Source organism: Coregonus lavaretus, assembly GCF_964263955.1.
Source record: "Coregonus lavaretus genome assembly, chromosome: 8".
NCBI lineage: Eukaryota > Metazoa > Chordata > Actinopteri > Salmoniformes > Salmonidae > Coregonus > Coregonus lavaretus.
Window position 1 is genome coordinate 25774626 of NC_139995.1, and position 25468 is coordinate 25800093.

Sequence of the window (25468 nt, forward strand, 5' to 3'; positions counted from 1 at the left end):
CCTGCTCAGCTCTCTCTCTCTCTCTTTATCTCTTTATCGCATGCCTCTCTTCACAATCTACTATAACCATCACTACACTCTACACTGGAGTCCAGGTCTGTATAGTACTCTACTTGCTCAAAGCATTTCCCCCACTTTACATTGTTGAAACCTGTTTCTCTGTGTGGCAGAATGAGGTCTGTCGGCTTCTACAAACAAATATGTTACACTATATGATACAACCCACAGAGATGGGAAACGGGGGTCTCCCTCCCTGGTCCATGCTGCTGCTAATGACATTATCAATGGGACAGAGGGGATGGGGTACTCCTCAAAGGGGATGCTGGGACTTTCTTGTATGCATGACATCTGGCTCCACCAAACAGAGTAAGCAGCTTGGCCCTGCAGGCCCAGTGTGGCGCCACAGAGAGAGAGAGAGGGGGGATGGTTACCAATCTGCAGTGCTCTGCGGCTCAAGCTGTAACTTTAGGTTGGATGGGTAGGCCCTCACTGCTGTCACCCTGCCTAGCCCGGTTTATTTTGTGGAGGTGGGTCAAGGTCTCTTTCCCTCCCTGCTCATAATACTCCCCTCCTCCCCCTCTCATCCTCCACACACTAGCAGCCACAGCACGACTCCCACTCTAATCTGTTTTCATTCTCTATCCTCCTCCTATACTCTCAGCTGAGTCCATAGCCACTTGAGCACATTACGATAAGCACATTCAGACTCATCACAGTGTGTGAGAATTATAGAAGCTCCGATTATGGAGCCTTTAGATTTAGTACATCTAAAAATGACAAAATGACCTGTCAGTCAAAGACCACTTTCTGTGTGTCCTTGAGCTGAACTACAATAGCATTTTTTTATTATTATGTCAGAACAAATGAAAAACACACAATACCGGCTATACCCGTAATATGAATGCAACTCCATGAAAATAACATGGCTAATGCTGTCAATTATTCCATTTGAGTTCTCAAGGAAGTTAATATGTGAACGATCAGTTAATGACCCATCGCGGTGCACACCTCTAATTTGCCAGCCAGCTGTGGCAGAGGTGGGGGCAGGCTTTTAACACTGTCTGAGTGTAATGCCAGGTAATGTGCTCTGTGAGGGTAAGCGAACACAGCGTCAGCCTCCTGCATCATCATATCGTTAGTGCCCATGCACATTCAAATGTTTGTCACCGGCTATTCTCTTTTAGTGTTGAGTGTGACGGCCTGTTTTCAGAGTTATGGATGAGGCAATTTCTCCAGCAACCCATTTTGTGGAGTCAAGACGGCAGTGTAAAACAAGCCCTTGCAGTTCAATTTGTCGTCTTTAAATCGTAAAATCACACAAGTGTGAAGATAATGGATGAAATCCACACATTGGGTGGTACTACAGTATGGCTGACTTTAACACAAGGCCCAGTAATATTGACGTAATACTCACTTGTCTGGTCTCCCAGGCACTTGCAGGCGTAAGCGGCACTTGTTGGCATTCTGAAGCTGATCCTCCTTGATCCGGATGAGTCTCTGTAGAGCTAGACACCAGTCCTGGGCCACAGTCGTGTTCAGGTTCTATGATCCACAAACACACAAGAACATTCTGCTATGACATGAAAATATAGGTACAGTATATACTGCCATGTGCACGATATTCTTCTATCCACTCCTAAATGATGCACTTCTGCTTACATTCACAAGCGTAACATTCGTATCTCATGCTTATACTCACACCTTTATATTTATGGACTGACATACTTAAACTCTCTATTAAAAAGAACCCTTTCCTCATAAAACTGCTTCGATTTATAGACCCTTTCATCAACCCATGGCCAAAGCACTTTATACCATCAAATACGTCATACACATTACATCTCCTACACCACTTTTACAGTTAAGTCCCTCCAGTCAAATAGAATCAAATCAATTTATGAAGTCAATGAGCCATGCAGAAATATTTCCTATATTTGTTTGGTGGACATTTATATTATAACTGGGTGGAGTGTGAAAATCAGTAATATGGAGAAAAGCCCATTTTACTCCACCTTTAAAAAAAAATTGAGCCAAAAGGCCACCTTTCCACTGAGAGGCTCTTTGGTGATTGCTGGAGTATGTTGTGACTGTGTTATGTACAGTAGCTTTAATGTGATGGTGGCAGACAGACACAGTACTGGTAGGTGTCCTGATTTGAACACAACATAGCTCACTGAAGGAGATAGAGGTACTCTGTTCTTCAGGAGATACACCTCAAATCTGTCAAATCTCTGCAAAAGCAGCAGCTACTCATCCTGGCACTGTTGGCATGGGGATATCGAATGTATTTACGCTGTTATCAGTTGGTGATTCCAGAAAGATTTGTAGCTTTTATATGATCACATTTTAATTGCATCCCTTTTGAAATTCATTGTGACCCGAAAGAGATTTCCCCAAATCTCTTCCTCTCTATCGTCTATGAATAATTCTCATCTTTGTTGTTGTACAATACCCTGCATTTTTAAAAATAACACTTTGTTCATGCATTTTCAATCTCCGATCAAAGCATTCTGTGTTCTCAGGGTTCAGACCTGTAGTTAGTTGGGTTGTGGTAGAAAGAAATCACTTTACATTTGCAAGCATTATTTGGACTTATCAGCTTTATTAATAATTTGTCAAGCTGCGAATGAAATCTCTTTAAAGTAAAGACCAGTGTTTTTAGAGGTCAGGCTGCGGTGCACGTTTTTAAAGAGGGTAATATGGATGTAGGCTTTTGTGAGTAACTTGGAGGCAGCCTGGGCTATGTAGTGATGCACAAAAATACTATAGTAGACCCACAGGTTGGGGTTTTGGCTGTGCATACCTGGTATGTCTCCTGTAGCATTCCTACAATAAGTAGTGAGGTGGCGTGTGGCAGTGGTTTGGCTGTAGTGGTGTGGGCTGGTGTTATATAGTAAGTAGTAGGGTGGGCTGGTGTTATATAGTAAGTATTGGGGTGGTGTTATATAGTAAGTAGTGGCTGGTGTTATATAGTATGTAGTGGCTGGTGTTACATAGTAAGTAGTGGCTGGTGTTATATAGTAAGTAGTGGCTGGTGTTATATAGTAAGTAGTGGCTGGTGTTATATAGTAAGTAGTGGCTGGTGTTATATAGTAAGTAGTGGCTGGTGTAATATAGTAAGTAGTGGGCTGGTGTTATATAGTAAGTAGTGGGGTGGGCTGCTCTTATATAGTAAGTAGTGGGGTGGTGTTATATAGTTAAGTAATGGGGTGGGCTAGTGTTATATAGTAAGTAGTGGGGTGGGCTGGTTGTATACAGTAAGTAGTGGAGTCGGCTGGTGTTATATAGTAAGTAGTGAGGTGGACTTGTGCTATATAGTAAGTAGTGGGGTGGTGTTATATAGTAAGTAGTGGGGTGGGGTGGTGTTATATAGTAAGTAGTGGGGTGGGCTGGTTGTATACAGTAAGTAGTGGGGTCGGCTGGTGTTATATAGTAAGTAGTGAGGTGGACTTGTGCTATATAGTAAGTAGTGGGGTGGTGTTATATAGTAAGTAGTGGGGTGGGCTGGTGTTATATAGTAAGTAGTGTGCTGGTGTTATATAGTAAGTAGTGGGGTGGTGTTATATAGTAAGTAGTGTGCTGGTGTTATATAGTAAGTAGTGGGGTCGGCTGGTGTTATATAGTAAGTAGTGAGGTGGACTTGTGCTATATAGTAAGTGGTGGGGTGGTGTTATATAGTAAGTAGTGGGGTGGGGTGGTGTTATATAGTAAGTAGTGGCCTGGTGCTACAGTGCCTTGCAAAAGTATTCATCCCCCTTGGCGTTTTTCCTTGATTTTTATTTGGATTTCATGTAATGGACATACACAAAATAGTTCAAATTGGTGAAGTGAAACGAAAAAAATCACTTGTTTCAGAAAATTCTAACAAATAAATAACGGAAAAGTGGTGCGTGCATATGCATTCACCCCCTTTGCTATGAAGCCCCTAAATAAGATTTGGTGCAACCAATTACCTTTAGAAGTCACATAATTAGTTAAATAAAGTCCACCTGTGTAAAATCGAAGTTTCACATGATCTCAGTATATATACACCTGTTCTGAAAGGCCCCAGAGTCTGCAACACCACTAAGCAAGGGGCACCACCAAGCAAGCAGCACTATGAAGACCAAAGAGCTCTCCAAACAAATCAGGGTTGGGTTATGAAAAAATATCTGAAACTTTGAACATCCCACAGAGCACCATTAAATCCAATATAAAAAAATGGAAAGAATATTGCACCACAACAAACCTGCCAAGAGAGGGCCGCCCACCAAAACTCATGGGACCAGGCAAGGAGGGCATTAATCAGAGAGGCAACAAAGAGACCAAAGATAATCCTGAAGGAGCTGCAAAGCTCCACAGCAGAGATTGGAGTATCTGTCCATAGGACCACTTTAAGCCGTACACTCCAAAGAGCTGGGCTTTACGGAAGAGTGGCCAGAATAAAGCCATTGCTTAAAGAAAAAAATAAGCAAACACGTTTGGTGTTCGCCAAAAGGCATGTGGGAGACTCCCCAAACATATGGAAGACTGTACTCTGGTCAGATGAGAAAAATTTAGCTTTTTGGCCATCAAGGAAAACGCTATGTCTGGTGCAAACCCAACACCTCTCATCACTCCGAGAACACCATCCCCACAGTGAAGCATGGTGGTGGCAGCATCATGCTGTGGGGATGTAAATTCATTGGCAGGGACTGGGAAACTGGTCAGAATTGAAGGAATGATGGATGGCGCTAAATACAGGGAAATTCTTGAGGAAAACCTGTTTCAGTCTTCCAGAGATTTGAGACTGGGACGGAGGTTCACCTTCCAGCAGGACAATGACCCTAAGCATACTGCTAAAGCAACACTCAAGTGGTTTAAGGGGAAACATTTAAATGTCTTGGAATGGCATAGTCAAAGCCCAGACCTCAATCCAATTGAGAATCTGTGGAATTACTTAAAGATTGCTGTACACCAGCGGAACCCATCCAAATTGAAGGAGCTGGAGCACTTTTGCCTTGTAGAATGCCAGTGGCTAGATGTGCCAAGCTTATAGAGACATACAGTTGAAGTCGGAAGTTTACAAACACTTAGGTTGGAGTCATTAAAACTCGTTTTTCAACCACTCCACAAATGTCTTGTTAACAAACTATAGTTTTGGCAAGTCGGTTAGGACATCTACTTTGTGCATGACACAAGTAATTTTTCCAACAATTGTTTACAGACAGATTATTTCACTTATATTTCACTGTATCACAATTCCAGTGGGGTCAGAGGTTTACATACACTAAATTGACTGTGCCTTTAAACAGCTTGGAAAATTCCAGAAAATTATGTCATGGATTTAGAAACTTCTAATAGGCTAACTGACATCATTTGAGTCAATTGGAGGTGTACCTGTGGATGTATTTCAAGGCCTACCTTCAAACTCAGTGCCTCTTTGCTTGACATCATGGGAAAATCTAAAGAAATCAGCCAAGACATCAGAAAAAAATTTGTAGACCTCCACAAGTCTGGTTCATCCTTGGGAGCAATTTCCAAACGCCTGAAGGTACCACGTTCATCTGTACAAACAATAGTACGCAAGTATAAACACCATGGGACCACGCAGCCGCCATACCGCTCAGGAAGGAGACGCGTTCTGTCTCCTAGAGATGAATGTAATTTGGTGCGAAAAGTGCAAATCAATCCCAGAACAACAGCAAAGGACCTTGTGAATATGCTGGAGGAAACAGGTACAAAAGTATCTATATCCACAGTAAAACGAGTCCTATACCTGACTCAGTTAACCCAGCTGGTGTTATATAGTAAGTAGTGGGGTGGTGTGGTGTTATATGTTGAGTAGTGGGGTGGTGTTATATAGTGAGTAGTGGGGGGGCTGGTGTTATATAGTAAGTAGTGGGAGAGTGTTATATAGTAAGTAGTGGGATGGTGTTATATGGTAAATATTGGGGTGGGGTGGTGTTATATATTAAGTAGTGGGGTGGGCTGGTGCTACATAGTAAGTAGTGGGATGGTGTTATATAGTAAGTATTGTGGTGGGGTGGGGTGGGGTGGTGTTATATATTAAGTAGTGGGGTGGGGTGCTGTTATATAGTAAGTAGTTGGATGAGCTGTTGTTATATAGTAAGTAGTGGGGTGCTGTTATATAGTAAATAGTGGGATAATAATAATAAATAATAATATGCCATTTAGCAGACGCTTTTATCCAAAGCGACTTACAGTCATGCGTGCATACATTTTTTTTGTGTATGGGTGGTCCCGGGGATCGAACCCACTACCTTGGCGTTTCAAGCGCCGTGCTCTACCAGCTGAGCTACAGAGGACCACTGTTGTTGTATAGTAAGTAGTGGGGTGGTGTTGTATAGTAAGTAGTGGGTTGGGCTATTGTTATATAGTAAGTAGTGTGATGGTGTTCTACAGTAAGTAGTGGTGTGGGATGGTGTTATACAGTAAGTAGTGGGTTGGGCTGGTGTTATATAGTAAGTAATGGGCTGGTGTTATATAGTGAGTAGTGGGATGGGCTGGTGTTATATAGTAAGTAGTGGGATGGGCTGGTGTTATATAGTAAGTAGTGGGATGGGCTGGTGTTATATAGTAAGTAGTGGGATGGGCTGGTGTTATATAGTAAGTAGTGGGAGAGTGTTATATAGTAAGTAGTGGGATGGTGTTATATGGTAAATGTTGGGGTGGGGTGGTGTTATATATTAAGTAGTGGGGTGGGCTGGTGCTACATAGTAAGTAGTGGGATGGTGTTATATAGTAAGTATTGTGGTGGGGTGGGGTGGGGTGGTGTTATATATTAAGTAGTGGGGTGGGGTGGTGTTATATAGTAAGTAGTTGGATGAGCTGTTGTTATATAGTAAGTAGTGGGGTGGTGTTATATAGTAAATAGTGGGATGGTGTTGTATAGTAAGTAGTGGAGTGGTGTTGTATAGTAAGTAGTGGGTTGGGCTATTGTTATATAGTAAGTAGTGTGATGGTGTTCTACAGTAAGTAGTGGTGTGGGATGGTGTTATATAGTAAGTAGTGGGGTGGGGTGTGGTGGTGTTATATAGTAAGTATTGGGGTGGGATGGTGTTATACAGTAAGTAGTGGGTTGGGCTGGTGTTATATAGTAAGTAATGGGCTGGTGTTATATAGTGAGTAGTGGGATGGGCTGGTGTTATATAGTAAGTAGTGGGATGGGCTGGTGTTATATAGTAAGTAGTGGGATGGGCTGGTGTTATATAGTAAGTAGTGGGATGGGCTGGTGTTATATAGTAAGTAGTGGGAGAGTGTTATATAGTAAGTAGTGGGATGGTGTTATATGGTAAATATTGGGGTGGGGTGGTGTTATATATTAAGTAGTGGGGTGGGCTGGTGCTACATAGTAAGTAGTGGGATGGTGTTATATAGTAAGTATTGTGGTGGGGTGGGGTGGGGTGGGGTGGGGTGGGGTGGGGTGGGGTGGTGTTATATATTAAGTAGTGGGGTGGGGTTATATAGTAAGTAGTTGGATGAGCTGTTGTTATATAGTAAGTAGTGGGGTGCTGTTATATAGTAAATAGTGGGATGGTGTTGTATAGTAAGTAGTGGGGTGGTGTTGTATAGTAAGTAGTGGGTTGGGCTATTGTTATATAGTAAGTAGTGTGATGGTGTTCTACAGTAAGTAGTGGTGTGGGATGGTGTTATATAGTAAGTAGTGGGGTGGGGTGTGGTGGTGTTATATAGTAAGTATTGGGGTGGGATGGTGTTATACAGTAAGTAGTGGGTTGGGCTGGTGTTATATAGTAAGTAATGGGCTGGTGTTATATAGTGAGTAGTGGGATGGGCTGGTGTTATATAGTAAGTAGTGGGATGGGCTGGTGTTATATAGTAAGTAGTGGGATGGGCTGGTGTTATATAGTAAGTAGTGGGAGAGTGTTATATAGTAAGTAGTTGCGTGGTGTTATATGGTAAATATTGGGGTGGGGTGGTGTTATATATTAAGTAGTGGGGAGGGGTGGTGTTATATAGTGAGTAGATGGCTGAGCTGTTGTTATATAGTAAGTAGTGGGGTGGGGTGGTGTTATATATTAAGTGGTGGGGTGGTGTTATATAGTAAATAGTGGGATGGTGTTGTATAGTAAGTAGTGGGATGGGCTGTTGTTATATAGTAAGTAGTATGATGGTGTTATATAGTAAGTAGTGGGATGGTGTTATACAGTAAGTAGTGGCGTGGGATGGTGTTATATAGTAAGTAGTGGGGTGGGGTGTGGTGGTGTTATATAGTAAGTATTGGGGTGGGCTAGTGTTATACGGTAAGTAGTGGGTTGGGCTGGTGTTATATAGTAAGTAGTGGGATGGGCTGGTGTTATATAGTAAGTAGTGGGATGGGCTATTGTTATATAGTAAGTAGTGTGATGGTGTTCTACAGTAAGTAGTGGCGTGGGATGGTGTTATATAGTAAGTAGTGGGGTGGGGTGTGGTGGTGTTATATAGTAAGTATTGGGGTGGGCTGGTGTTATACAGTAAGTAGTGGGTTGGGCTGGTGTTATATAGTAAGTAATGGGCTGGTGTTATATAGTGAGTAGTGGGATGGGCTGGTGTTATATAGTAAGCAGTGGGATGGGCTGGTATTATATAGTAAGTAGTGTGATGGGCTGGTGTTATATAGTAAGTAGTGGGATGGGCTGGTGTTATATAGTAAGTAGTGGGATGGGCTGGTGTTATATAGTAAGTAGTGGGATGGGCTGGTGTTATATAGTAAGTAGTGGGATGGGCTGGTGTTATATAGTAAGTATTGGGGTGGGCTGGTGTTATATAGTGAGTAGTGAGATGGGCTGGTGTTATATAGTAAGTAGTGGGATGGGCTGGTGTTATATAGTAAGTAGTGGGATGGGCTGATGTTATATAGTAAGTATTGGGGTGGGCTGGTGTTATATAGTAAGTATTGGGGTGGGCTGGTGTTATACGGTAAGTAGTGGGATGGGCTGGTGTTATATAGTAAGTAGTGGGATGGGCTGGTGTTATATAGTAAGTAGTGGGATGGGCTGGTGTTATATAGTACGTAGGGGGATGGGCTGGTGTTATATAGTAAGTAGTGGGATGGGCTGGTGTTATATAGTAAGTAGTGGGGTGGTGTGGTGTTATATGTTGAGTAGTGGGGTGGTGTTATATAGTGAGTAGTGGGATGGGCTGGTGTTATATGGTAAGTATTGGGGTGGGCTGGTGTTATACGGTAAGTAGTGGGTTGGGCTGGTGTTATATAGTAAGTAGTGGGATGGGCTGGTGTTATATAGTAAGTAGTGGGATGGGCTGGTGTTATATAGTAAGTAGTGGGGTGGTGTGGTGTTATATGTTGAGTAGTGGGGTGGTGTTATATAGTGAGTAGTGGGATGGGCTGGTGTTATATAGTAAGTATTGGGGTGGGCTGGTGTTATACGGTAAGTAGTGGGATGGGCTGGTGTTATATAGTAAGTAGTGGGATGGGCTGGTGTTATATAGTACGTAGGGGGATGGGCTGGTGTTATATAGTAAGTAGTGGGATGGGCTGGTGTTATATAGTAAGTAGTGGGGTGGTGTGGTGTTATATGTTGAGTAGTGGGGTGGTGTTATATAGTGAGTAGTGGGATGGGCTGGTGTTATATGGTAAGTATTGGGGTGGGCTGGTGTTATACGGTAAGTAGTGGGTTGGGCTGGTGTTATATAGTAAGTAGTGGGATGGGCTGGTGTTATATAGTAAGTAGTGGGATGGGCTGGTGTTATATAGTAAGTAGTGGGGTGGTGTGGTGTTATATGTTGAGTAGTGGGGTGGTGTTATATAGTGAGTAGTGGGATGGGCTGGTGTTATATAGTAAGTATTGGGGTGGGCTGGTGTTATACGGTAAGTAGTGCGATGGGCTGGTGTTATATAGTAAGTAGTGGGATGGGCTGGTGTTATATAATAAGTAGTGGGATGGGCTGGTGTTATATAGTAAGTAGTGGGATGGGCTGGTGTTATATAGTAAGTAATGGGCTGGTGTTATATAGTGAGTAGTGGGTTGGGCTGGTGTTATATAGTAAGTAGTGGGATGGGCTGGTGTTATATAGTAAGTAGTGGGATGGGCTGGTGTTATATAGTAATTAATGGGCTGGTGTTATATAGTGAGTAGTGGGATGGGCTGGTGTTATATAGTAAGTAGTGGGATGGGCTGGTGTTATATAGTAAGTATTGGGGTGGGCTGGTGTTATACGGTAAGTAGTGGGTTGGGCTGGTGTTATATAGTAAGTAATGGGCTGGTGTTATATAGTGAGTAGTGGGATGGGCTGGTGTTATACGGTAAGTAGTGGGTTGGGCTGGTGTTATATAGTAAGTTATGGGCTGGTGTTATATAGTGAGTAGTGGGTTGGGCTGGTGTTATATAGTAAGTAGTGGGATGGGCTGGTGTTATATAGTAAGTGGTGGGGTGGGCTGGTGTTATATAGTAAGTAGTGGGATGGGCTGGTGTTATATAGTAAGTAGTGGGATGGGCTGGTGTTATATAGTAAGTGGTGGGGTGGGCTGGTGTTATATAGTAAGTAGTGGGATGGGCTGGTGTTATATAGTAAGTAGTGGGGTGGGCTGGTGTTATATAGTAAGTGGTGGGTGGGGTGGTGTTATATAGTAAGTGGTGGGGTGGGGTGGGGTGGTGTTATTTACATTTACATTTTAGTCACTTAGCAGACGCTCTTATCCAGAGCGACTTACATGAGCAATTAGGGTTAAGTGCCTTGCTTAAGGGCACATCGACAGATTTTTCACCTAGCCGCTATATAGTAAGTGGTGGGGTGGGGTGGTGTTATATAGTAAGTGGTGGGGTGGGGTGGTGTTATATAGTAAGTGGTGGGGTGGGGTGGTGTTATATAGTAAGTGGTGGGGTGGGCTGGTGTTATATAGTAAGTGGTGGGGTGGGCTGGTGTTATATAGTAAGTAATGGGCTGGTGTTATATAGTGAGTAGTGGGATGGGCTGGTGTTATATAGTAAGTGGTGGGGTGGGGTGGTGTTATATAGTAAGTGGTGGGGTGGGGTGGTGTTATATAGTAAGTGGTGGGGTGGGGTGGGCTGGTGTTATATAGTAAGTGGTGGGGTGGGGTGGTGTTATATAGTAAGTGGTGGGGTGGGCTGGTGTTATATAGTAAGTGGTGGGGTGGGGTGGTGTTATATAGTAAGTGGTGGGGTGGGCTGGTGTTATATAGTAAGTGGTGGGGTGGGCTGGTGTTATATAGTAAGTGGTGGGGTGGGGTGGTGTTATATAGTAAGTGGTGGGGTGGGGTGTACCTGGTACGTCCCCTGTAGTGTTCCCACCAGTAGTGTGACCTCCTCCACCACAGACAAGTCGTACTGCAGGTCCTGGAGTTCCTGGTAAAGCATTGGAGGACCCAGGATCACTTTCCCTGTGGTCAAAACACAACATGGCCTGTCATACATACTACAGTACACACATCAACAGGTTAAACCAATTAACATGTCATACACATCAATGCTTGTTTCCTAAATACATCATAAAACAGCTCAAGGTCAAACAACTATTGCAATCCCCAATGGAACTTTCCTGAACTACAATAACTAGTGGAAGTGATAACGAAAACTTGCACTTGTTGAAGCTCTGGTTCCACTAAGAAAGGAGTTCAATGTGTGATGGATCGATCACCACAGTTATTTGTTGAACAGTCTGAATGAAGTCGGGAGTCTGAATGTATAACTAAAAAGCAGATAGAGATTGGCCATTTGGAGCTATATGACGCCCTTTTCCCCAGCAAAAGGAATGCAGGTGTCTCATTAGACGTAAGATTCACCAATCGATTTGGGAGCACACTGTCTTTAAAGTCTACCTCTCCAACCTCAGGAAATCAATAGCTCTGCCTCTCACTGCTATCCTCCCTCCATACTGCCCTGGTCCACATCTCTACACAAGGCTCCAGGAGCACAACATAATTCAATGTTGCAGCAAGATGTAACTGTAGAGTTGTCCTGTGCTGTCATCACAACCACATAATCAAGTAGCAGACCAGCTTTGGCACAAGGCAGGTTACTGAAGCATGGCCCTTTGTGGGAGTCTAGTGGCTGTGTAAAGCCAGCGGGTGACTGTGTGGTTGTATCGACAAATAGTCAGAGAGTGGAGAGAGGCAGGTATTGTTCTCTTAAGAGAGCCTTTGTAACCTTTGGGCATTTAGTGCAGAGGAGGCTGGTGGGAGGAGCTATAGGAGGATGGCTCAGTGTAATGGCTGGAAATTATATAAATGGAACGGTATCAAACACAAACATATGGAAACCACATGTTTAACTCCATTACATTTATTCCATTACAGCCATTACAATGAGCCCATCCTCCTATAGCTACTCCCACCAGCCTTCACTGATTTAATGTGATCTCTCACACTGACGTGCACAGACATCTGTCATCTGTGAGACACGATCAATAGCAGACACATCTGAATATAAAGAGGTGTGCCTGCCGTGAGTCTCTGTAAACAATGACTTCCCTGTAGCTGTGGGACTTTGGGATTTACTTGCACACAGGTCCGCTGTGTCCCCGCCTGCCTAGAGTTGGCCCCAGCCCCGGAGGTGAATGTGCTGAGTTGTAATCCAGCGTAATCCCGTTGGTGTGGCGGGATTGGTTTTCACACTCAGACACGGTCATTCACACTGGCCGCCAGGCACGTAGCAGCAAGCCAGGGCTGAGCCCACAGGGGCCCCTGCCCATCCTTCCAGGGGCAGCCGCTTCATGTAACAACAGCCAGCAGGAATCTCCATCCTCAGCCTATAGTCCAGTCCAGCTGGTGCTGCATCCAGCTCTGGGAACTAACCTGAGGGAATTTTACAGCAGCCACTGCTTCCAAATCCCCAATATATCAAATCTGCACCAAAGCCATATACTAATCCCCATCCGAACATGGTCACCAGCTTACTGCATGTAGATGTAGCATAGATACAGTGCAGCATTGCTGTGCATCACAGTCTCGTGTCACTGTCAGTATAAAACAATAACTCTGTAATTGGGGCAGGGAGAAGGTAAGCCTGTGTGTGGGTACATGGAGAGATGGCACAAGACCAGACACAGTGGGGAGACAAAGCTGTTGCCCACCTGTGTCTCTGCACAATGGAGAGGGAGAGGGAGAGAGAGAGAGAGAGAGAGAGAGAGAGACCCCACCACTTACTATATAACACCACCCCACCCCACCTGTGTCTCTGCACAATGGAGAGAGAGAGAGAGAGAGAGAGAGGAGAGAGGAGAGAGGAGAGAGAGAGAGAGAGAGAGAGAGAGAGAGAGAGAGAGAGAGAGAGAGAGAGAGAGTTGAGAGATCCCTGTAGTTCCCAGAAGGCCAGCCTTCTCCATCAACAAGGAAGGGCATCAGGGCCTGCAGGAGATGAAAAATTAGCCAATTTCTCGCCAAGCCATGGGAGCGTTCCCCCAGGGGAACAATTCAGCAGATGCATAGAGGAAGATTCCTGGAAAGGCATGATTAAGGGGGTGGCTTGCATTGGCCCCATGCTAGATTCAAAAATTAATCAACCTGATTTTCAAAAGTCAGGATAGATCGAGAGAGAGAGAGAGAGAGAGAGAGAGAGAGAGAGAGAGAGAGAGAGAGAGAGAGAGAGAGAGAGAGAGAGAGAGAGAGAGAGAGAGAGAGAGAGAGAGAGAGAGAGAAAGAATCTGAAGTCAAATGTCTACTGTTTGCTGATGATCTGGTGCTTCTGTCCCCAACCAAGGAGGGCCTACAGCAGCACCTAGATCATATGCACAGATTCTGTCAGACCAGAGAGTAAATACACAGTGACAGAATACCTGAACACTGTGACTGACCCAAAATTAAGGAAAGCTTTGACTATGTAGTACAGACTCAGTGAGCATAACCTTGCTATTGAGAAAGGTCATCGTAGGCAGACCTGGCTCTCAAGAGAAGACAGGCTATGTGCACACTGCCCACAAAATGAGCTGGAAACTGAGCTGTACTTCCCAACCTCTTGCCAAATGTATGACCATATTAGAGACACATATTTCCCTCAGATTACAGAGATCCACAAAGAATTCGAAAACAAATCCAAATCCCATATCTATTGGGTGAAATACCATAGTGTGCCATCACAGCAGCAATATTTGTGACCTGTTCCCACAAGAAAAGGGCAACCAGTGAAGAACAAACAGCATTGTAAATACAACCCATATTTATGTTGATTTATTTTCCCTTTTTTTACTTTAACTATTTACACATCGTTACAACATTTACATTTACATCATTTAGCAGACTGTATATAGACATAATATGACATTTGAAATGTCTTTATTCTTTTGGAAATTGTGTGAATGTAATATTTACTGTCACTTTTCTTTATCCATTTCACTTGCTTTGGCAATGTAAACATATGTTTCCCATGCCAATAAAGCCCCTTGAATTGAAATTGAATTGAAAGAGAGCGAGAGAGCGAGAGAGAGAGAGAGAGAGAGAGAGAGAGAGAGAGAGAGAGAGAGAGAGAGAGAGAGAGAGGGGGGGGGGGGGGGGGGGGGGGGTGATAGACCTTTTAATGTCAACTTAAATCATCCCACAGCGTTGCAGTAAACTTTTAAGACTTTAAGGCTTAATCTTCAGAGAATCTAAGCCTAATCTTGGCATCCCTGTTAAACTGTTGCTGTTCACTGAGTGTGACATGGTCAGACGCTGCTGTAAAAGGCGCCATTAATATTTAAAGGCTGTTCCATTACATCCTGATAAGGCTTTGTATCTCCTCCTTCCCATGGCACATTTATCAGGGATCTCTCCACCAAGCTGTACGCACAACATAGTTTTGAGAGGGGTGAAAAAAGGCCTGTTTAACCATTAGATTCCTATCTAGTGCTGCTGCTTCTCTAATTGGAGCTGGAGAGGAAGGGAATATTCTCTGCAGATTGATGACACCACTCCAGATATGTTTGTGGTCTATCAGAGAGTGAAATGAGACTGTGGAGGCTGCAGCTCTGTTTTCCCACTGTATCTCTCGCATATAAAAACAGCCCAGGCAGATGGAACCAAGTGACCATCATCGCTATTCTTTTCACAAACACATCCTCAATCAGAGTGACAGCGCTGTGTCACCAGAATTCACAGGGATAGTTCACAGTACGAAACAGATTAGAGGGCTGTGCTGAGTTAGACCATGGGGCTGAGACTAGGAGTCTGGCCAAGTGATGAGATTAGCTGGACTACATGTAGGAGATGATGAACAGGGATAGAGAGGCAATGGATGGATGACTCAGGAGGTTTACCAACCTGGGAGACAGGCACTGCCAGGGTGCTTGGCAGCACTATGTTGGAACATGGTCTCCTTGGCCTGGGAGGCCTCCTGACCCACCTCCACTACCTGGACCTGCAGGAGGGGGGCACTCCACTTCATGGTGTACTTAGGACCAACAGGGACCAGGCTGCTGATATCAGGGGGGCCCCTGGTGGTCGGAAAGAGAAGAAACAGGCAAACAAGTCAAAGCTTCTCCCAGCATCCCTCTCTTCCTGACAGCAGCACTAATCCCAAACCACCAACAGGAGGAGAACTGTGGTATAGCTATTTGAATTGTCACAAAAAGAGCTGAGGAACTGAATTATAATCCTTCTGATCAGCTGTGTTCACGGCAGAAAGCGGGACCCCCGGCTATGAGCATGGTTAATTTCATATTCATATATTCCTGTAATCACGCATTCAATCAACGTTGTGATCACTTTGTCAAGATTCTAGAGGGCAGGCAAAGTCAACTTCAGGGGAATCAAGTTGAACGAAACATGGGCTGATAACTACTTTGAAGGCTGAACAAGAGAGCTTAGAGGTATGAACGTCTCAAACAGGAGCTTTGCAAATGGAGGAAAATCTTTGCTGTTTACCTTTAGCTCTGAGACGATGTGAACAATGGTGCTGTCATAGAGGATAAATTGTAGAGGGACCAATAAATCTTTTATGTCAGTGATCTAGGACTCCTGTTGCTGTAGTTAAGCTGCCTACAGTTTGTTAAAAGCTGATAAAGCTCCTGTTACTCCAGATAGTGCTAGAGAACGCCTATTAGCTATTACTCTTTGCTATGCAGTTTGCCAAAATATATCCTTGCAAAGCCTTGTAGGCTGAGCCTTGTGGTGCTGCTGCTGTGGAGCTGGGAAGGTGTTTGTGTATTCAGACTGTAGAGCTGTTTAGCAGAACTCACTCTACTCTACAGAGACACCACTTACTTGACGTTGATGTTGGCACAGATGAGGATATCGTTGAAGAGGAAGACTTTGCGCTCCTTAGACTTCAGGACCTGGCCTCGCTCCCCATACACCGTCTCAATCAGCGTCTCACAAAGCACCAGCGACCCCTGGTCTGAGTTCAGTTGCTAAAGGGGCAGAGCAATCAGGACACTGTCTCAAAAGGCACATCACAAAGGGCAAATTCTCCAGGGTTTCAGTTCAATTGCTAAGGAGCACAGCAGGCAGGCTAAATACTGGTTAAGTGAGTGTCTCATTGAGGATCAGTGTCAGATCAAGGGAGGTTTGTGCAGTCAGGGCACACAGAACACATTCACATGCTAAGACATACACACAGTGGCGACCCGTCATTCAGGGCAGGTGGGGCAGAGCCTGTTTGGAGCCCCACCTGTTTTTTTGTGCCTGTTTTGAATGTTATTTTGGCATTAATACGTGTAACATATCAGTTTGCAAACAATGTAAAAAAATATATATATATAACATTGAGTTAATAAAGCCGCATACAAACATGGTCTCTTTTTTTCTTTCTTGAGTAAGGCAGCTAAAATGCAGGTATTTCAGCCTAGCTCAGTGCTTTCTGTGGTGGTGGGGCAAGCCAGCGGATAATATGGAGCGTAGGGGTTGGTAATGTTGCGCCATGATTGGCTCAGTGTTCTGTCACTCATGGGGACAATACATCAATGCAAAATCTAAGGGTAGAGCTCGAAAATTCAAGTCCCTTGGGTGCTGCCATAGAGTTACATTAGAAGTGCCTATCCAAGAAGGCTCAAGGTCATTGGCCACAGATAAAATGACGTCAAGTCAAGTTGGAAATCGCAAATTCAACAATGAGTGGTTTGGAAGGAATCAGTGGCTAACTGCAAGCATTGCAAAGCAATCACTAGCCTGCTATTCAGTGGAGTGGGTGTGTGGTCCCAAGTCTGGGTTTAAGGGTCTCTTTTCCAAGCTTAAAAGGATAAACATTCAACAATGGCCATGCTGTCAATCCAGCATGACTTCTTCAGCATGACTCAAAACAACTGGAAACTCGTAAATCTGACTTCAGTGAGTTCAAGACAACTGGGAACTGAAAAAAACGAGCTCCGACTGGGAAAGTAAGTTTTGAACGGTCACCCAACTCAAAATTGCAAGTCGGGAACTTGGGCCTCTTTCTAGAGCTCCGACCTGAAGATCACTGACGTCATCATCTTGTTTTTTTCAGAGTTCCCAGTTGTCTTGAAAGCACCATAAATCCAGAGAATGCCAGACTTTGATGACTAAGTTTGATGACAAAATTTGCCCACGAAGGACCGCTGCGCCACCTTCCTGTTCAAGTGAGCACAGCACAACAAGGTGAGTCCAAAAATGTATTGTATGCTGCTGTATAAATGATGTAATATGCCAGGGAGATATGTACTGTATACTGTAGCTAAGAAAGTAATACTAAGTGTATGTTGTGTAGTAAGTTGTTAGTAGCCCATGTGCCTCAGCCTAATAATTTGGTCCCTTTTCGCCTCATAATTTTGCCTACTGTTCTGACTTGGTGGTGCACATGTAGCCTATAGCCTGTTTTAGAGAAACGTAATCATCAAATATTGTAAGAGCTTTCATTGTCTGCTTATATGCCCCCTTTATTTATCCTACGGTTCTGACTTGGTGTACAGGGAGAATACTGTAAGAACGGCCCATGATCTGAATTCTGTCGCTGTACATTTCAGAAGTGCTGAACAAATAATTATGTTGACTACGTCCGTCCAAGCTCGCTCATTAATGTCTTAATCGAAATTACGGATTGCCTCTTATCCGCTCGTCAAACCTTATGCCATAGTTTGTACATCTCAATTGTCAGTAGAAACCACATTTGTTTAAGCAAGTCAGCCATATCAGCTGTTTTTTAAAAAGGCAGTAAATGAGACTGAATTAACAGTTTCACTGCCAGACAAGGATTATTATTTATTTTTTTGTCATTTAGCAGACGCTCTTATCCAGAGCGACTTACATGAGCAATTAGGGTTAAGTGCCTTGCTCAAGGGCACATCGACAGATTTTTCACCTAGTCGGCTCGGGGATTAGAACCAGCGACCTTTCGGTAACTGGCACAACGCTCTTAACCACTAAGCTACCTGCCGCCCCGATTTGCTGATAGCCAACTGTAGCAGTGGTAAGGTGTTGGGACTGCTTGTTGGAACTCTGCTGTTGGGACAGCTTTATGTAGGCCCTAACAGTTTGTGGGCACCGTTTGTCACCGTTATAGTGCAATTAATGTATTGTTTAGTGTTGTGTTGTGTAGTGGCTTTGCTGGCATGCATCTAAAAACATATTAATTTTTTTGCCCTACCAAGATTTACATGCTAAAATCGCCACTGCATACACAGACACACGGAAATATCCACAGAAATGTCTCTGTATACTGCAGTATGTGAGAACACACAAGACATCCTTTTCCTAAGGTACATTTGGCAAAGGGTAATCTAATAGAAAGTATTTGCATTACTTGGTCCAGTCATGTTTTATGTCCAGCTGAATCAATACAGTCAGTTTGATGTATTCTAAAACAATCTTCTGAAAAAAAATTGTCATTACAACAACAGTAAAAACCAAAGACCGAACTGACGGTAAATACAAATATGCAGCTCAGATATTGTGTCCCACTTTGATGTTGATGTTTGTTCGATAGAAACACAATTTCTATGAATAATGAATCTGTGTTTTGTCCATTTTACAATGCTCAGTGCTCTACATCCCATCACATCTCACAAAATGGATTGTTATATCTGTGGGGAATAAGTAGTTGTGCTTGGCTTTTATTCAGATGGCTTGGGAAATGAGTCATTAGTCAAACAGTAGCCTGTCTTCTATGATCACAGAACTACAGCACCCTCCAGAGGCAGAGAGACGTAAGTCATGGAAGGCCCCTCAGAAAAGTCCAAAGTGTCAACAGTGTCTGCATGTGTGACTGTTTTGTGTGAGTGTGTGTCTGAGAGATAGAGTGAAACGGAGACCTCAGCCTCTTCCCACTCACAGTGTTATCTCCCCTATTCCACTGACTTAGATACTTAGTGACAAATAATTAATATTTCATTGGACGGTTATGGGATAATGGAAGAGAGCTGCTTCCTATTGAAATTCTGCAGTCTCACCGCAGTAAATGGAATTCTGTGTGGAGCAGACGAGATTGGCCGAATCAGCTCATCTCAGGGCTCTGGGAAATTCACCACCATGGACCAATAGAAAGAAAGAGAGAGGGAGGCACAGAGGGAGGGAGAGGGAGAGAGGGAGATGATGGGCTCCCGGTGGGGACAAAGAGAGAGAGGAAGAGGGAGAAAGTGAGCAAGAGAAAGAGAGGGAGAGGGAAGAAAATAATAGCAGAAGGAAAGGAGGGGGGAAATGATAGGGAGAAGGAGACAAGGAGCAACGGGGAGAGATAGCTTCCAATTAAATGTCTCATTTACCCCTTAATTCCTCTTATTCAAAAATGCATTTGTTCAGATTTGCAGCATCTGGACTGTAATTCCAGTGTGGTAATGGAGAAGAAACGTCCCTGCCGTGGTGTTTAGACACTGTTCACGGGCCATAATGGCCATCATTTCTGGGCAATGATTTTTCTAAATAAAAATGCTTTCCTAGACTAATGTTTGGGAAGGTAATGTAAGTGATGGCTATATATATGCTAATGAATAGGTGTTTGATGTAAGTGATGGCTATATATGCTAATGCATAGGTGTTTGGCTCATGCTGATAACACAGTGGAGGTAGAGGAAGGGATCTGGGGTTGAGCCACACAGTAAACAGGTTGATTACTCTGTGTGCGTGTGTGTGTCGGTGTCTGTGTGTCGGTTTGTGTGTGTCGGTGTGTGCTTGTGCGTATGTGCTTGTGTCGGGGGGTGCGTGTGCGTGCATGTGCGTGCGTACATGTGTATTGCAGTGGTTTAGTCACCTTGCTGAGCGAGCGGTCGCTGACACTGCGTGCTAGCTGCTGAGTCTCAGCTATTTGGTCGGCCACACGCTTCTGTTCATTCAGCTTCTCGGCCAGCATCTCCAGTTCAGTCAGAGCCAGCTGCAGAGGCAGGCAGTCTACGTGACCCTTAGGGGTGTTCTTCAGCATGTCCTGACAGAGAAACAGAGAGGAGAGAAACAAACACTAAATAAAGTGAAGGAGGTGTTGGTTTGTGTGTAAGTGTGTGTGTGCATTGGTTTCGGTGTTTAAGGCCCAGAGCCATGTAAAGCACATTGTTTTCATTTTCATATGTCTATAAACAATCCAAGTATTTATTGAGTTTTATCCCAGATCTTTGTGTCTGGCTTACCTGCAAATGTGTGTGCTTGTGGACCTGCAGAAATACGGCTTTGTATTCTGTGTGTGTCCCAAAAGAGTTTCAGTGCTTTGAGTTTAGTTCCCTGTGTAATATATGATTTAACACAGACACTCCCTCTCCAGGGTGCTGAGTTTGAGGCAAGAGGGAATCGCCTCATTCACATTCATAACTTATCTTTTGAAGTCATGGATAATCAACCCCTTCTAATGGATAGAATGAGGTACTGCAGTTCCAGTATTCAAGTTCAAATCAAAATCTTTTCACACACAATGTTGAGACAGGAAAAGTAAAGGAAGACAAAGAAGCCTACTGCATGAAAAGCTAATATGGTTAGATTAGCTAGGTAGAGCTATTCCTGGTGTTATACTGTATCTCATGAATGTAGTCGTTTTCAACGGCTCAATGTATCATGGCACGTGTTAATCTGTTGATTAAATCCATAAAACATTGTGTGGTGTTAATCTCAGATTGTTTATCTGTTAGGTTTTCTCATGTGACATTATCATATCAATGTTAGCAGTGAAGGTGCTGGTAAAGGCAGACACTACCAGTCAAAAGTTTGGACACACCTACTCATTCAAGGGTTTTTCTTTATTTTGACTATTTTCTACATTGTAGAATAATAGTGAAGACATCAAAACTATGAAATAACACATATGGAATCATGTAGTAACCAAAAAAGTGTTAAACCAATCAAAATATATTTTATATTTGAGATTCTTCACAGTAGCCACCCTTTGCCTTGACGACAGCTTCGCACAGTCTTGGCATTCTTTCAACCAGCTTCATGAGGTAGTCACCTGGAATGCATTTCAATTAACAGGTGTGCCTTCTTAAAAGTTAATTTGTGGAATTTATTTCCTTCTTAATGAGTTTGAGCCAATCAGTTGTGTTGTGACAAGGTAGGGGTGGTATACAGAAGATAGCCCTGTTTGGTAAAAGACCAAGTCCATATTATAGCAAGAACAGCTCAAATAAGCAAAGATAAACGACAGTCCATCATTACTTTAAGACATGAAGGTCAGTCAATACGGAACATTTCAGGAACTTTGAAAGTTTCTTCAAGTGCAGTCGCAAAACCCATCAAGCACTATGATGAAACTGGCTCTCATGAATGGAAGACCCAGAGTTACCTCTGCTGCAGAGGATAAGTTCATTAGAGTTACCAGCCTCAGAAATTGCAGCCCAAATAAATGCTTCACATAGTTCAAGTAACAGACACATCTCAACATCAACTGTTCAGAGGAGACTGCGTGAATCTGGCCTTCATGGTCGAATTGCTGCAAAGAAACCACTACTAAAGGACACCAATAATAAGAAGAGACTTGCTTGGGCCAAGAAACACGAGCAATGGACATTAGACCGGTGAAAATGTGTCCTTTGGTCTGATGAGTCCAAATTTGATATTTTTGGTTCCAACCGCCGTGTCTTTGTGAGACGCAGAGTAGGTGAATGGATGATCTCTGCATGTGTGGTTCCCAATGTGAAGCATGGAGGAGGAGGTGTGATGGTGTGGGGGTGCTTTGCTGGTGACACTGTCTGTGATTTATTTAGAATTCAAGGCACACTTAACCAGCATGGCTACCACAGCATTCTGCAGCGATACACCATCCCATCTGGTTTGCGCTTAGTGGGACTATCATTTGTTTTTCAACAGGACAATGACCCAAAACACACCTCCAGGCTGTGTAAGGGCTATTTGATGAAGAAGGAGAGTGATTGAGTACTGTGTACATATTACTTCAACTACCTCAACTAGCCAGTGCCCCCGCACATTGACTCTGCACCGGTACCCCCCTGTATATATAGCCTCCCTACAGTAATTTTATTTTACTTCTGCTCTTTTTTTCTCAACACTTTTTTGTTGTTGTTTTATTTTACTTTTTTATTAAAAATAAATGCACTGTTGGTTAAGGGCTGTAAGTAAGCATTTCACTGTAATGTATGTTCACCTGTTGTATTCGGCGCATGTGGCCAATAAAATTTGATTTGATTTGATTTGATTGAGTGCTGCATCAGATGACCAAGCCTCCACAGTCACCCAACCTCAACCCAATTGAGATGGTTTGGGATGTGTTGGACCGCATAGTGAAGGAAAAGCAGCCAACAAGTGCTCAGCATATGTGGGAACTCCTTCAAGACTGTTGGAAAAGCATTCTAGGTGAAGCTAGTTGAGAGAATGCCAAGAGTGTGCAAAGCTGTCATCAAGGCAAATGGTGGATACTTTGAAGAATATAAAATATAAAATATATTTAGATTTGTTGAGCACTGTTTTGGTTACTACATGATTCCATATGTGTTATTTCATAGTTTTGATATCTTCACTGTTATTCTACAATGTAGAGCGGTAGAGCACGGCGCTTGTAACGCCAAGGTAGTGGGTTCGATCCCCGGGACCACCCATACACACAAAAAAAAAACATGTATGCACGCATGACTGTAGGTCGCTTTGGATAAAAGCGTCTGCTAAATGGCATATTATCATTATTATTATTATTAAAAGAAAAACCCTTGAATGAGTAGGTGTGTCCAAACCTTTGACTGGTAGTGTATACCTGCAGTAAAAGGATGAACTGGGGAAAGCGCTGGATGGGCTTCACCATGAGGCCGTACAAGGTGATCCGGTCAACACTGGACGCCTGCTTCTTCTACACAACACAGGATAAGAAGTTTTAGATAAACAGCATAGCATAGTACAGTCAGGAGATAAGCAAATACACAGAAAGAAAGACCCCTCTAGACACCTCTTATTCAGAGGACAAGATATGGAGAGTGCATGAGTGTGGGAGTAGGAGTGGGTTTAGGTCAGTAAGGTGTGGAAAAACAGACTCTGGTTTCTGTGCTGGTCATTAGAGAATTGGGAAGTGGAGGTGTTCACATGCCATGCCTATTTCTATGGGCACAAGCAATGTTCATGAAACAAACTGTTCAAACCCCTCATGTTGGTGGAGAGAAAATGTTGCAGGTGTAAAGCTTATTTCCTGCAATTCTACACATTTTGTCATGGGGTGCAGAAATGTTTTTGCAGTTTTAAAGCGAATGTTCTTGCAATTCTATACATTTTGCCATGTCTAATGTGTATTAATGTGAAATTTGAGTGATTCTAACATTACTACAACATTTCAAAATTGCACCTTGTGCATTCTACTATTACGACTTTCAAGAGTAAATTGAAGCTGGATTGAGTTCCTTAAATATACGCGCCCCCCCCTGACACCCCACAGTTTGGGAACCACTGCTCTACAGTATGTGAGATTTGCTAATTGGTGCAATATAGAAATTATTGGTGATTAGTGCAGTGTATCGCAACAAGTAAACCCAACCAGGCCAACTTGAAATATTTGAATAAAGCAACTACACTTTTAACCCCCTAAGGTTGATGTCCGCGCCCCCGCATAAATGTAATTAGCATAATAAAAACATCCCCCAAAAAATCAATCTATGGAAAGACTCTCACGAACACGATGGTGTTCTCCGTTTTGCACTACGACCTCCACAAGTGTCAGTAGACTGGTCTGAAGTCGGTACAGCCGATCTGCCAACTTCTGTCTGTAGCATTCGAACCGTTTGGGCTACACACTAATATGACCTCTCTGTGCAAAGGTGAGACTCTAATTAACATATACATGCTCTAGGACGCCCACAGGCCTCACAAGACTTGTCTGAAGGTCCCCTGGTACCAGTTGAAAAAATGAATGGAAGTATATATGGAGACTGTTTAATGCCAAAAATATGGAGTTAAATACATGTAAAAACAAGTAAAATAATGTGTCCTGATCTTTCTTATATCAAATCAAATGTTATTTGTCAAATGCGCCGAACACAACAGGTGTAGAACTTACTGTGAAATGCTTACTTACAAGCCCTTAACCAACAATGCAGTTCAAGAAAGAGTTAAGAAAATATTTACTAAATAAACTAAAGTAAAAAAAATAAAAAGTAACACAATAAAATAACAATAACGAGGCTATATACAGGGGGGACCAGTACCGAGTCAATGTGCGGGGGTACAGGTTAGTCAAGGTAATTTGTACATGTTGGTAGGAGTAAAGTGACTATGCATAGATAATCAGATATAGGAGAGACACTTCAGAACAAACTTCCTTTTGATATGTTTTTGGGACTATCTGTTGTTCCATGTAGTGAATCTGTTATTCAATGCGTTTGTATGGGCTAATAGCAGTAAGGCCCAAAAAATTGTTCATAAAATTCCCGGCTTAGACAGGGCTTAGACTCTGATGGGTTAACCAAGTATCAAGACACCAGTAGAATATAGTATATTTAGAGGGCCAAATGAAATAGTACATGAAGGTCGAAAGTGACCGTGGGTTAGAGTGTATTGAAAGAACAACAGAGTTTATTGGTGAAGAAAAAAACATGGACAGGTCTACTTTGTAACTCACCTTTAAGAATTCCAGGAAAGCTGGTTTGGACATGCATGCCTTTTTAATAAGGGCCATGGCATTGGTGAAGTTATTGACATAGTCGCTGTAAACATCTAGCACCATCGACTTGGAAAACTGTAGAAACACAGAAAGGTGGGGTTATGGGAAATGCAAGAGAAACAACCCTTGGATTTCACATCAGGAATCTGTTGGGTTTTTCATGGAACAAATTCATTCAGGAACTAGTCATGCTTGGTTATTTATTTGTAAAAGCATCTGACAACATTAAGTTCCTAGAAAGTCAATAGCTCCACAGCTCATCTAACAATCCTATTCATGGATGGAAGGGTAGAAAAGGGTAGACAATGGCCATCTAAGTGTGATATTTCAGACCCTGATCTGTTTACCATCCAGGAGACCAACAAACACCCTTCACAATCCACAATCCTGCTGCGACGGCACACAGTCATTCGCTCTCGTTTGATTAAACACAAAGCAGGCTGCTAACGGCAGCAGTAGATGGAGGAGCGGTAGCTAGGAAATTAGCCAGTCTCACATAGAAATGAACCCTCTCTTTCATCTTCTCTGCAAGCCAGCCACAAACAACACACAGATAGTATGAGACCTACTAATAGCAT

At 43.2% G+C, this 25468-nt stretch overlaps 1 protein-coding gene across 1 annotated transcript in view; it reads right to left on the minus strand.

Annotated features, from left to right (window-relative positions):
* The window catches only part of LOC311133981 (rho guanine nucleotide exchange factor 10-like protein), a gene marked incomplete at both ends in the record, with an annotated part of 141111 nt that overhangs the window by 103441 nt on the left and 12202 nt on the right, over positions 1-25468 (minus strand). Inside the window, 7 exons of the mRNA XM_084167606.1 lie at positions 1415-1542; positions 11223-11338; positions 15191-15363; positions 16133-16278; positions 20067-20237; positions 23001-23093; positions 24849-24965. Of these exons, the coding sequence (XP_084023732.1) occupies positions 1415-1542; positions 11223-11338; positions 15191-15363; positions 16133-16278; positions 20067-20237; positions 23001-23093; positions 24849-24965 (944 nt within the window). The remainder of the gene's footprint in view (positions 1-1414; positions 1543-11222; positions 11339-15190; positions 15364-16132; positions 16279-20066; positions 20238-23000; positions 23094-24848; positions 24966-25468) is intronic.